At 38.8% G+C, this 14150-nt stretch overlaps 1 protein-coding gene across 8 annotated transcripts in view; it reads left to right on the top strand.

Moving 5' to 3' along the window:
- CAMK2D (calcium/calmodulin dependent protein kinase II delta) overlaps positions 1-14150 on the top strand; it is a 149560-nt gene that overhangs the window by 129075 nt on the left and 6335 nt on the right. For all 8 annotated transcript variants that reach the window (XM_031051178.2, XM_034065019.1, XM_031051176.2 and 5 more), the window contains 2 exons: positions 11048-11123; positions 13099-13193. In XM_031051178.2, coding sequence (XP_030907038.1) covers positions 11048-11123; positions 13099-13193 — 171 coding nt within the window. The remainder of the gene's footprint in view (positions 1-11047; positions 11124-13098; positions 13194-14150) is intronic.

The raw sequence follows: 14150 nt of genomic DNA, 5'->3' as shown, positions 1-14150 counted from the left end.
TTGTGTTATCTCTGGTTCACAGAAAAGACTTGATTTCAGTGTCAAAAGAATAACATTATAGATACACACAAGGCAGAGATGATAGTAAATATAAAATGTGGAGAATGGAAAAGAGGATTTGTGGGAAACTATTGAAATAATGAGGCTTGCTATATGTTGGAAGTATAATGCCTAAGTCACCATTAACAGTGTGTATGCGAAAAGTTGCCCCCAAAATACAGTCCTGAATCAATTAGAGTTTCACTGGCTTCTGAAGAGCACAGGGGCACTGTCGACTTTAAAGAGATTCAAACATAAAGTAGTTAGAATTGCATCAAAAGTACCTAGTGCTTAGTTTCTAAGTACAGGTGGCTGTGCATGTTTGATAAAGATGCCAGTATTGCCAGGGTGATGAACTGATAGTGCAAACACGAAAGCACCATGTGATGGTAGTGGCTGTCCAAGCAGCGCAGGGTTGAAAATGCAGCTTTTATGTTATGCTGCATATGAGATTCTTCGGCATTTACATCAAGGCAGCTTAGCTCAGGCTTGCACAGGGCAGGGCCTGCAGCAGGGCGCAGCCAATGGTTTGTGCTGCTGTTCGTGGAAAGCCAAGGATCTCAGCTGGGCTGATACCTACGGTCTGCTGCACTGCAGTAATTCCCTCTGCTTTGGCATACTTGGTGTTCTCTCCATGGAGAGAAGATATTTCTATCCACCGCTAGTAGCAATGTAGCTGTAAATTGTGACTTAGAGTACTATAGGAGCTGCAGTTAGCTCTAATTTGGTCTCCGATGTTTCAGTGACTCATTTCACCTCCACTTGCTCAAAGTCTTGCATTAACAACTGTTCCCGCTCACTTTAACAGCCTTTTGATAGTGGTTTGAGGGAATGCAAAGTAATGCCTTGGAGGACAGTTGCAGGTACCTGGGGCTGATGCAGAGGAAAATACAGTGTTATTTACCCTTATTCATAACACCTTGTATTTTCTTCCTTCAAACCATTATGTGTAGTTTAGAGACTAATCTCATTAAATGAATATTTTAATTATAGATCCTCTGTGTGACAATATAGCATGATGTTATAAAGGTAGGATTTTTATAGAATTCTGTCTGAAGCTTAGCACACAGTTATATCTCAGTAGCATAATTATAAGAATAACTACAATGAACCTGTTTCACCTAATTCTTTAATATGATTCTGTAGCCATCACAGGTAAGAACAGGTTGGATGGCTGCAGTATCCTTTTTTCCAAAAGAGGATCTTGCAGCAATCACAGATCTGACAAAATCCTAGTCGTGTCTTTCTCTTTGCTGTAGAATGTTCAGCAGGTGAAGTTTTCTGTTATCTGTAGGTTCCTGACCCATTGCCACATAATAGTGCTACAGAAGGTGGATTCAGGCAGTGAGAAGAGCTGAGGCTGTACTCCAGAGAATGCTGCATTATGTGTTTTCTGGAGACTGCAGAAGGAGGAGCTGAAGGATGTTACCTGTGCTTGGAAGAGAGGAAGCAGAGTAGTGTTGCATTGCTCTTCACCTGCTTTGGTGGGAAGGTAGAGTCACCAAGAATGACAGTTTGAACTGCTGATGTCTGGGATGATCACGACAACTTCATACACTGATGCAGCTGTATCAGCAGCAGGTCCATGGCCTAACACACAGCAGTGCCACTACCCTGTTCACCAGACCCCAGGTGCACATTTTGTTTCAATGCATAGGGATTTCCTTTTCTGTTTATTAAAGATAAACACCACAACAATAAATATAATCTCCCAATTACTTGCTTGCAAGCTTACTTGTTTTTCACTTTTTAGTATTCTTCTCACACTTCCACTCTTTCCACCAGAGGCTGCTTGCAGATTGTTTCATTATAATTAAAGCCAACAGTAACCCCTAGGGTCTAATTTCTAGAATGATTCAGGGAATAGGCAGTCTTGCAACCCTGACAACTATTACGAGATAAAGCTTCATGCTTTAGCAAGGCACATACGAATTATATTTTCCCCCTATACCAAACTTCTGGATGTAGATTTTCTAGGACAACAGTGAGAAAGCTGTTGTCTTACCAGTAACAGCTGCTGGTTGCACTGACTGCAGCTGGAGGTAAGATGCTGGTAGGAATGAGTGGGTTTCAAAGGTAGCGCAGAGACTTCTCTCAGATTGATAACAGTCTGGATTCCTATGTGTATACTCAAGATGATGGTTGTCATCAAATTTGAGACCTGGAAGGCATGTTTTATATCTTAGGTGATAAATGACCTTACAAACCTGTTTGTTTCCTTCACAGCATGCAGTATAAGGTGGGAAGAGGCTCTCCTGCAAAGGAGCAAGGAAATGGGAATGCCACTTTGTAAATGAAAAATGGTATTAGGATACAGTTTATAGTGTCGTAGTATGCCCCACACCTCACTGGGAACGACTCCTTTGCAAAGGCATGCAATCTCTGCACTTTCCTGGTATTCCTCCTCCTGGTATTACAACACCATGCGTAGATTGCACAGACAGGTACAGGTTCCTTTGTACAGACGACCACCCCACACATCTTTAAAACACTCAGTTCTGCATCAAATGATTTTCTTACTTCAAAATTGATTTGACGTGCTAAAGTCATATGACTAATGTGAGCCTGTGTGGGATCTAGTATATCCAGCCCAGTTGTGTTTCTGTGTGCCCTGTGGGAGTGACTGTGTGTATGCATGTCTGTGCAAAGTATCACAAATGTTACAATTCATTAAGAAACATAGCAGGTAAAAAAAGAAGGCTTAAATCAGCTATCACAAATGTGTCTATAGGAACAAGTGCTTGATATCTATCAGGGACTGCATACAGTATTATCCGCTCATGTCAGGATCTTACCCTGTTTTCATTTTGAAGGCAGGTATTTTAGCTTGAAAACAGCACAATCAGGCTTAGTTTTCACTTGTTATTTGTGGAAAATTTTAACATCTGTAACTTTGTCTTGCTTCTGTATGCATTGACATCTTTTAGGGCTGGAACATATTTCTTTTACTAGAAACAGAGCTTAGCAAACAACAGTGAGCTTTAATTAGTCAAGAAATAAGCTAATTCTAGACTCTGGGTCTAAAACTTCTTGAAGCTGTAAATTCAGGTTCCTTGCTAGCAGAAATCTCTGATGTTAATCATTGGTCATGGGGCAATCTGTGTTACAATGATCCCTCCCAAATTTAAGGACAGGAGTGGACAGAACATACTGAAAACTGGGATTGCTTGTGGGATTTCCCTTTCCTGTGGTAATAAACTGGAACTCTTTGGCAGCATCTCTTTGATAAGAGATTGATAAGGTTTTTTTCAGCTGGAGAATAACCACTGTTATTTTTGCCAGCAGTGCACAGACTTTTATAAAGCTGAGTTGTTAAATTTAACATGATTAGGAAATCCAGATTCCTCATGGTATTTTTTTTCTCTGGAAATAAATTAATGAAAGCACTAGTAAGAATTATGATTCCCAATGGGAAAAATTGCTGAGTTATGGGACACATACAGATCAGGTGTATTTTGGCTAATCTTTGCTACATCATTTCAAAGTATTAACCATTCAGGAAGCATTTATTTTCATGCATTTTGCTGATTCATTTAATTTTATACCTGTTGTTTTCATTTTATTTAACAGTAGGAAGAAATCAGTTTAATCTATTTGGAATATGCTTTAGTAAAGAAAAACCTTTTTTAACTGCTCTTTCAAAACCCTCAGTTCTGGATAGAGGGGTAGATCTGCACTGGCATCTGAACAGTCATTTATGGCTACGACCTTTTTACAAGTGTTCTTTGGTGCCCAAAAGTACATTGTTAGCATTGTTTGTGTTCTCAAAGGCTTTGTAAGTTCTTGTTGCTTGTAATTAAATTATCATTATTTTTCTCTCGGCCTTCTCTTTTTCTTCCTTCACGTCTACTTGACCCTCACACAGCTCTCACAAAGGAGGGTGACTTGGAGAGGTTATGTTCCACCCACCACTCCTCTTCCATTGCTTCTTCATCTCACTGGTCACCACCCTTGCCATGCCCCAGCGGCCGCTCCTGCTGCCAGTGCCTCCTGAGGATTCTGATCACATTCTACCTCTTCATCTTTGTTTGTTCATATGTTGTGTTTCTTTCCATCAATTCAGCGGGCAAGTCTGTGAAAAATGCAAACTCAGAGAGTCTTTCACTTGAGTCTGAACTCTCCCACTCCACTCCTTCCTCTGTGCTGTGTAAGTTGAGAGACTCATCTGTCCAGATGATCTCTTTTGTCTCCTCCTTTTCCCTCCTCATCATCTGACAGTAGCACAGAAAAGGTCAATCCTGTGACATAAATGCCCAGTGAAGCTCATCTGCAGCATAACATAAAATCTGCATTAGCAACAGTGTGCTCATTGGACGGCCTCTCTTCGTAAAACCGAAAGTAGTTATTGTCTACCAAAGATAGGATTAATTCAAGTACAAGTAAAAACAACTGAAGTGCTGAGAGAAGACATTAGGAACACGATAGGCTATTAGGGTAAAAACTGCTGATGTGGCTAACAGAAGGTGTGTTTATGCTAACACCAATTTGAAGTACAGTTTTCTCTGGATGGCTCTAATGATGTTTCAGAATACTGGTACAGACTATGGATGTGTCTGCAATATTACTGTAAAGAGGCTGTTGGAGTTGTCTACATCTGGCACACTTGCATTCACCAGAAAAAAGATAAGTGCTACAAACAGGTATAGTAATGAATAATTTTCCCAAGCAGTGAGCAATATTAAGGAAAATCAGTGAAAGTTAATATTGGTAAGACTTTTTTGTGACACTACATGGGAGTTACTGGGGTTGCTGCTAACATAATACAGGCTCAAGTGATATGATTTTTAGATTGCATAACAGGAGAATTCATGTCAGTGTTTCTGAAGAGCAAATTTAGAAGAAAAAAGTTAACAGTGAAGTCAGACTATGAAGTTGAGGATGGGAGTTGATAGAGACACATGCAGTTTCTTTGTGGCAAAAGTGTCTGGGAAATGAGAAAGGCTTTGGAGATTAGCTGGATGAATACCCATGCTGACAGAATGGTTATAAGAAGGTGGGAACCAAAATAGTATTAGCTCTGTGTAGGATGAAACTAAATTCACTCTCTTATTTGTTGTTAAGTAGCAATTATTATAATTATCAGTATACGTTATAATTCTAAGAAAGAAAAGTATTGATTTCTTAGCTGGTAAACTTGATAGGTTTTAATCTGCTGTCACAGACGTGGGAAGAAGATGATGTAAATGTGGTGTGTTGAGAAAAGGCAAGGTACAGAAGGTTTATCATATAGTTAAGTGAATCCTGGAGAATAAAACATTCCCATTCCAGTCCAGGTGCTAGAGCTACTGAGGAATATGTTTTTAAATGTCACACAGTTTTCCTATGAGTAAAATAGGCAAATGCCATACTTCTTAGATCTGTTGTTTTGGCATGGTATTGATTATTATTGTGTCAACACAGCTCACTGCTTTTAAAGCTTATTTAAAAGTAAAGAGGTGCAGAATTGAGGGTCATTACTGATTTTCCATTGTAAACGACTATTCAACAGCAACAGTATTTCTCTGAATTGGTAGAGTGATTAAATAGGAACATAGTTTAAATAGAAATGTGCACAATGGCAAAGCTTGTTAATGTTTTGGTTATCAAGGCTTTAGATATCATTTCTTGAGACAGCAGCCTGATTCCATGATTAATATAACATGTTGGGAAATTGTAGTGTGGTATCTTGTAAATGCAGTGACCATGATGCAGCTTTGTTCTGAGACTAGGGGATTTGCCATTAAAAATAAACATTTGCCAGTATTTGCCGTGCAGTGTGTTAATCTAATTGTACGGTAGCTCCAAGAAGAGAGCATCTTTAGGAGTGATTGATTTCATATAAATCACAATAAACTATGTAGTGCATATGATGTTGCATTATGATAAAGGTTTAAATAGGAGATGCATTCATTTTGTTTTCTTTTTTCTTCTCAGTATAGGGTGGAAAAGTGCTGGGCTAATTTTTATCTATTTGCCTACGTATTTCATGAGTAATTCTTTTCATTAGACAAGTGGTAGGCTTACAGGTTTTCAGGAAGATGAAAGACTGTCAATAGTCTAAAAATCAGCTCTGCAGACTGTCCACCCGTATCATAATTTGATGAATTGGGGTGAGTCTTTGGAATCAGCAGGCACTAGGAAAGAGATGTTCCATGTAGGATGACAACTCACATGCCATACTTCATATCAAAGTTTAAGTGGTGAGGTGAGAGATAAGCTCTACTCTTACATGTTCTACATTTTGATGAGATTCCTGAGTGAGAAGTCTCCTGGAGCATGCCTTGTCATCTGAGGGTCTAAATAGTTTTTATGTAGATCTGAGATTCAAGCAGTCATTTATCCATGCAGCACCTTTTATTTTCTTGACACAAATTAATTTCTTGGCATATTTGTGGAATAAATTGTAAGAAATGATCAGCAGAGAATTGTCAAATATTGATATGAAGAGAATGGTTGTGACGTGCTGTATTTGTCTTCTTCTGGAGTATCAGTGTGTTCTGTAAAGTTGAATGATGTCTGGTGCATCCATGTAGTCAGAGTTCATTATGCAACAGAGGATAAAATTTCTAGCCTCTTCCTCTTTCTTTTCAAAGTTTGGTTATTTTCAGAGTGTAGGAATAACATTAATGGCTGTGTGCTTTCCATCTGATTCCTATTTGTTAGGACAGTGTTCAGATTAGAAGCGAAGCTGGGTTCCCCCATACCGTGCCGTTACATTTTAGCAAATCAGTGTCACCTTGACACAGACTGTGCAGTTCTCAAATGATAGCACCATGGGTAGGATTTGTCTCTCCAGATTTAGACATCCTCCCCAATGTAGATGCCTATATTTGATCTAGTTATCTAGACTCCCTTCAGTCAATGCAAATAGGTCAGATGAGTCATACTTGTCTTAAATATCTATTTTAGGATATAATGAATTGTGCCCTGAAAGTCCTCATTTCCTCTCCATTGACTATAAGGGAAGGGAATTGAGAGAACAAACTCACTTGTCTGTATTTAAACATGTCCAAAATGTGGTGAGATTAATCTAGTGTGAAGTGTATAACAAGATGTGTAGTTAAAAGAGTATTGAGTTGAAATGTTTGAAGGTTTTTTTCCTTGAGAAACAACCTGTGAGCAAGTTAGAAGCAGAATCATTTTAATCACCTTCCAGTTCATGTGCTAATCTGTAAAGATGATACCTTATTGTTCTGGAAAGGTGCTTTACTGCTTAGCAGGGATTTCATCACTGTCTCTTCCAAAGCAAACAGTAGGAAAGGATATGCAGTTCCGCAGTTTGGGTATTATTTGAAAGATAAAAGCGATTTGTCTGTGCTATGGATTCCATAGGTTCTATTGCAAGTGATGTCTGTACTTGCTTGATAAGCTCTTTTCTGAAAGACTAAAAATACAGGGTTTATACTTTGCAGTATGATGATTGTTCCTAGGGTTATTTTGTGTTAAATAAGTCAAAGCACAATACAAAAGCGTATTGCTACTAACCACTGATCAATTCAAGCAAAGCTACTATTGGGTTAAATTAAAAATTAAAATGGTGATTTCAAGTGACACTTATCTGGCAGAGGGGAACTTACCAGATGCCTCTTCCCTAATGTCTTGTGCTTCACTTGTTGACCTTTTGTACTTTGTAATGTGTATTTAGATGGAAAAAAGAAATTGGAGGTTTGGAAGAGTGGAGTCCATCAAATTAATAATTCAAATTTGGTAATTTTCTTACCATTTTAATAAGTGCCCATTATTTCTGTCAGATGTCTGCAATAGCAGGACCTTGTTCCTACCAATATTCACTTCTCTGTAGTTCTTCCATGCCCTCCCTAGTTCTTCCTTTGCATTAAGGAAAAACTAAAGTAATTGACTTGGTGCTTGTGGCCACCAAGTCATGGCTACATTTGTCCTCTTGTGGCTTTCCAGTCTCCTTCCAATTTTCTGCTTGTTGTATTCTAGTTCTTTCATGTCTTCTTTCTCTTCCTTCTTCCCAGGCTAAACTTCTGCTTCCTAGATAATGTATTGATAAGCTGAAATACTTTTGGTCTGTATTTGTACTCTGTCACCCTGCACCCACACATACACCTATACAGAAAGTATAAAATGCTATGATAAAAAAGAACCCCAAAACCAACCAGTGTGTGTAAAATTACAGTGACTACTGAGATTTGCAATTGTCCTTTGATACCTGATCTTATTGAGTATTTTGTACTGCCTTGTTCTTAACCATCTTCTTCTTGTAATGTTCATTCTTGCTCTCAAATGAGTAAGGGCTGAGAATGAGGCAGAGCACATAGGATAAAAAAATCCCAGAACTCCAGTATTTGGCTCTTAGTCACTTTCGGCCAGTGAGATTGCATATCCAATAAATAAATCAGAAGAAATTTAACTGATCTCATTATGTGTCTAATTATTTGTGTGTTGGTGAAAGGGAAGAGTAAAGTAGTTGCGTTCATACGCAGTTTCACATGGTGCTTGGTATATTGTAGAAACATTGAGAAATCAGTTGGAAGGCAGATTATTCGGCAGCATTTTTCTGTTGACATCACAGCCTGTATTGTGACCTGCAAAGTCTTTCCCAAAGTACTGGGAGAACTGTTGCTGGGGTTGGACATGGTTGGTTTGAGCCAGTGGTACCTCCTTCAGTTACTTCGGTGGCCTGCAGGGCTTCCTGATGGATGTGTGTTCTGTTCCATGGGCACAGTTCTGCTAGGTGGTAGTAGTGCCCAGAGGAAGTTTACTAGACCAGTATTCTGTAACATTAGGTGGCTGCTATCAGGAAGCCTGTGTTCCACTGAAGGTACATTTTGGAAGAAAAAACAGGAAACAGAGCAATTTGGCAGCATGGTTCCATTTCTCCCTTCTGAGCCTGATGGTGAATTCTATCTTGTAATGTAGTACCACATCAAATATGTAATGGAAGTGCAACATTTTGATTGACCCAGAACAAGTTTCAATTCTCATTCAGGCTAGAAATCAAGGCTAAGAATCTCAAAGATTCACAGAGAAAAACTTATGTCATTCACATTCCTTTAAACTCATGCTATTGAAGGTTGAAACAGATGCCAGTGAGTCAGGTTGATTGAGCTGTTGCACATCATTAATTTAAAACCAAACACCTTAATAAGCCTCTGGGCCTGGATCACGGAATGTTGTGTAATAATATTGTTGTTTGCTGTTCCCTGTCTCAGTGTGTATAACACCTAAGTGAACTGTGGGCTTCTCCTGGTAAGACTTGGAAAATGAAAGACTGATATTAATGAAAAGGGGAATATTGCCCATTGTCTCTAGCCAAGTAGAAGTAATATTACATGTCTGTGTGGTTTTTGTCTCTTGGGTGTGAGAACTACAGTACTTTCATAGACATTTGCATTGCTTACACTGTTACCCAATAAGATGATCTCATGATTAAGTAGTAGCTCATCAGAGATTTTTACCTCATTTTTCACTGTCTAATTTAATAGTAATTTCCTAGTCTCTGACTGGAATGTATTACTAGGTTATTTAGTTTCATTATGAGATGTCTCTATATGTGAGATGTTGCATGCAAAACTCGTGATTTCCTCACTGCATGAACTCTGCATATTCTAGATTTCTTTTGGCCAGCTTTTTCTAGCACCGCACCATTATTTCTTGTTCAGTCATCCTGCCTTGTGCTGACAGTGCCGTGCAGTGTCCAGTTTGATGTGTTGTTTAAATATATACCAATGGAGCCACTGCTGTGAAAAATTCTTGCCCTTTCTGCTGTCTAGTAGTTAAGAGCTACTTACAGAAAACCTTACTAGGCCTCTATATCCACTTTTTTTCTCCACTGCTTCTTTCTTTGCTGGTTTCTTTATGTAGCTTTTGTCTGAATATATTAGGTGTGCACTGACTAAAGGAGATGATGGGGCATAAAAGAAAAGTTTCTTCAAAACCACAGTGCAAGTTTTTGTAGTACAGCATTGGAGACTTACATTCTGCCTATGCCCTCCAACATTCTATTTTTGACAAAGAATATGAGCTGTCTCAGTACTTTGGTTTTAACATCCTAAGCATATTTGCATGTGTGTTAATAGTCTAGTTCATGTGTAGGAGTGTGCAGGAGAATTGCAGCTGTTGCTTGCACAAGAGAAGCTGCTATAGCCTGATTGCTTGCATTTCTTTAGATTTCAGGTTTGGTCTTCTAAACTGATTTTCTGAGGTTTAATGTGAACTGAGAGCTCATTTCTTGATTGATAGATAAAGGAGAAACCATTTCACCTAATTTTGCCTTTGAAGCATACGCAAACACTGATTTTGAATATTCTTAGTAGAACTACATATTGTTCTGTTACTCTTTTGCATTTGTTAGTAGCAGATGAGATAAAATATTGCCAAATGATCTCAGTGAGTTTTGTTGTAATATAGGTACATTAAGCATTTTACACACAAAAGGCATAGTCGCAGAAGTCAGAGCTGAAAGACATGGTCTTGTAATGAGATGTGTGTTGATGTGTATGCATTATATGTAATCCTTGAACTTTGCACGAGAGGATCTTGACTATAGGCTTAAGGCCTAAATTCCTCTGTACTTAAACGTACACATTTGACCAAAGTGAACGCTAAATGCTAGAAAGATTCCTGAAAATCAGCATTGGACACCTAAAAGGTAAAGGCCTAATGAAATGTTAGAACATTTGTAATGAGACATTAGGGCATCGCTTGTAAAACGATAATAATTTTCCTTTAATTTGAATTTAAGAGTTGGGGTTTGAGTTTGGTGGTATTCTGTTTTGCTTTTTAAGCAGCAGGTGGAAGATGAAAAGAGGCATAGTAGGAAAGTGGATTGATCTTGCCTTGTTTTAATCCCTTCATGAATACAGGAGTAACCTGAAGCCAAACAAGTGTAAAGCATCAATATAACATCATGTACTTTGGTCATAGAAAAGGAAGAGAAATGGCTGTTGCGCCAGAGGGGGAGTGACAGAACCCCTTTGTTATGGCTCTTCTTCTGACAGCCTTTCAGCTGTCACCTGCCACTTTGCCTTCCATTTTGAGTTGTATTTGTATCTCTCCCCAGCTCGTAAGCAGGAGATTATCAAGGTTACCGAGCAGTTGATTGAAGCTATCAACAATGGGGACTTTGAAGCTTACACGTAAGTTTTATCCTTTAGGAGGGAGTGAGGAGAGTTGATGTATTTGGTACTGTAGATGTAAATACACGTATTTATATATGAGTGTGTTTGTATTTATGTACTGTTGGAATTAATTCTTTGGTGCCCCCAAGAAATCCAAGATGAGTTCATTGCTGCTTTGCCCCAAGTTTACACAAGCCTGGTTGCAAGTTTCAGGGGAGCTGCTAGTGTAAATCCAGTGTACTGCTCTGCTCTGAGGCAGGATCATAATCCTGCCGCAGAATACACAGTGATCTGTCTTGGCATACTAATGTAAAGCCATGTTTGTGATTTAGAATCCAGAAGACACAGCAGAAACCTCTTTTAGCAGAAATCTTTTCTTGATGTAGAGATTTATAGTACCTAGAATCCCAGAGCGTGAAAGACCATGTGGAATTTAGGTTCCTCCAGCCCCTGCTGAGAAAGAGCAGAGAACTGTGCAAGAATTTGCTGTGAGAAAGTGGACTGATTTGTCTCAGCTTTTCTCTGCAAAGGCCCAATTCCATCACTGCTTCTCTTCCTCTTTAAAAAGAAAAAGTAGAAGAACACCCTTCTCAGCATTTCCTTTTGACTCCTGTGTTTCTCTGGGTGTATTCTGTCCTGATGCAGCATAAGCCCCACAGTTCAACAGTGACAGTCCTCATCTGCTGTGATTTAAGCCTAGCACTAACTCAGAACCATGCAGCTGCTCACTCATTCCCCTCTTTCTTCCCCCCTCTGCTCCTGGAGGTATGGGGAGGAGAATCAAAAGAATGCAAATCCCATGGGTTGAGAAAAGAACAGTCCAATAGCTAAAGTATAATACAAAACCACTAATACAACCACCAGTAATGATAAGGGAAATAACAAGGGGAGAGAATATAAAACTAAAAGGGGAAAAGGAAAAACAAACAATAAGCACAAGTGATGCACAGTACAATTGCTCACCATCTGCCAACGGATACCCAGCCCTACCCAAGCAGTGATCAGGGCCTTCTGGGTGACTCTCCCCAATTTATATACTGGACATGATGTGCTGTGCATGGAAAACCCATTTGGGTAGTTCGGATCAGCTTGCTCCCTGCTTCTTGTGCCGCCCCCATTGACAGAGAGAGCATGAGAGACTGAAAAGTCCCTGATTGGGGTAAGCATTATCTAGCAACGATTAAAAGATTGATGAGTTACCAGCATTGTTAAAGTCGAAAATACAGCACAGCACCAGCTACTAAGAAGGAGAAAAACAACTGTTACAGCTGAACCTAGGACATATCCTATTTTAAAGACTTGCCAGTACTAAACATTAGTTTGGTGTGATAACACTGAATCCTCAGTTGTACAGATGTCAAGAGAAAACTTAGAATCGCAGAATGGTTTGGATTAAAAAGGACCTTAAGATCATCTAATTCCAGCCCCTCTACCATGGGCAGGGATGCCTCACATTAGACCATGTCACCCAAAGCTCTCCAGCCTGGCCTTGAACACTGCCAGGGATGGAGCATTTACCACTTATTTGGGGAACCTGTTCCAGCGCCTCACCACCCTCACAGTAAAAACTTAATCCCATTTCTTATGTAAATTTTGTCAGTTAAAAAATAAATAAATAAATCTTGCTTGAATTATGATGTGAGACATAAAAAATATCCTTTGGATTGGGCAGAAACACTTCTCAGTTACAAGTAAAAATTCCTGCTTGTAACACCATAGACTTGTAAGAGCCTTCTTTGACAGTTCTTTTGTTTTGTCAAAAGATGATTTCTGTGACACCTAGTTCACCTAAAGTAAGCTGCCAAATTTACTACTTTAGGTGAAACAGAACTCCATTACTTCTCCCTATGTAAGTTCTGTTCTTTTCCAGTATCATGGTACAGGTAAGTAACATTTCCAGTGGGAATAAAGGAAACACTTAAAAAGGAATCTCTCCCAAAGTTGTGTTTACAGAACTGCATTTGTTGATGACAGAATTTCCTCTTTTCCACAGAAAAATCTGTGATCCAGGCCTTACATCGTTTGAACCTGAAGCGTTGGGTAATCTAGTGGAAGGGATGGACTTTCACCGGTTTTACTTTGAAAACGGTAAACATTGCTTTTTCATCTCCATGAATCTTGGTCTGTTCCATGGGATTGTGTTAGTTGGGTGTTAATTGATTTGGGCAGGGGAAGAGAGTATTTTATCTTTTTCAGAGTTCTGCTCTGTGTGTTTTCCTGTCTGTTACTGGGTTACTCATTCAAGCAAAGCACTTTGGAAAGCGAAGGAAAGTTTGAGGTATTTGGAAAGAGAAAACCAAGGTGTATAAAAGAAAATACAAACAAACCATCAATAAGTAATTCTCATACATTGGTTTTTTTTCCACTGGGGAAAAGATAAAATCATGCTGTGAATATACTTACAGGAAATGTCCCTAATAGTGTGGTTGCAATGATTGCAACTGACAGCACTTGTAGTGAGTGTGATTTGTTGGGAAGACATTGTCTACACTGCTGATCAGCTCTCTTTCTGGTACTGGTTGTGTGCCTGTGTGTGTGTATATATATATATATATATATATATATATGGGAAAAAAAATACATATAACACATATTTTACAGTCATGTCATCTGTTAGAAAGAAAAATTGTCTGTAGAATGGGTTTAATAAAGTTTTGGGAAGACCATGTAATGTAGGTAACCATTTTAGAGCTGACTTGACTGAAAAGGAGATAAATGAAGTTTATCCAGTAATTTCTGAGAATTGCCTGAGTGTAAGATGATATTATTGTATTCCTAAATCCTTTTCCCCCTCCAAAACAGTATTTTCCATATTTTTTCCTTATATTGTTCCCTTTCATTGCCCCTGCTTTCTATTTTTCATAGTTGTCAGCACTTAGTAAGATAAATCGCAAGACTGAGTTAAAAGCTGAATTATTTTAACTGAAAATATTAAGTACAAATGTCAGACATTAGCCACAGCAGGGAAGTGAAGTACTGGGAAAACCCAATCAGGAAACTCAAGATCATGGCCCTCGCTTTATTTATTGTATGTTTGTACATGGA

This window comes from Melopsittacus undulatus, chromosome 7 (assembly GCF_012275295.1).
Source record: "Melopsittacus undulatus isolate bMelUnd1 chromosome 7, bMelUnd1.mat.Z, whole genome shotgun sequence".
Taxonomy (NCBI): domain Eukaryota; kingdom Metazoa; phylum Chordata; class Aves; order Psittaciformes; family Psittaculidae; genus Melopsittacus; species Melopsittacus undulatus.
Note: the sequence above shows the minus strand (reverse complement) of the source record. Positions and strands in the feature narration are given on the sequence as shown.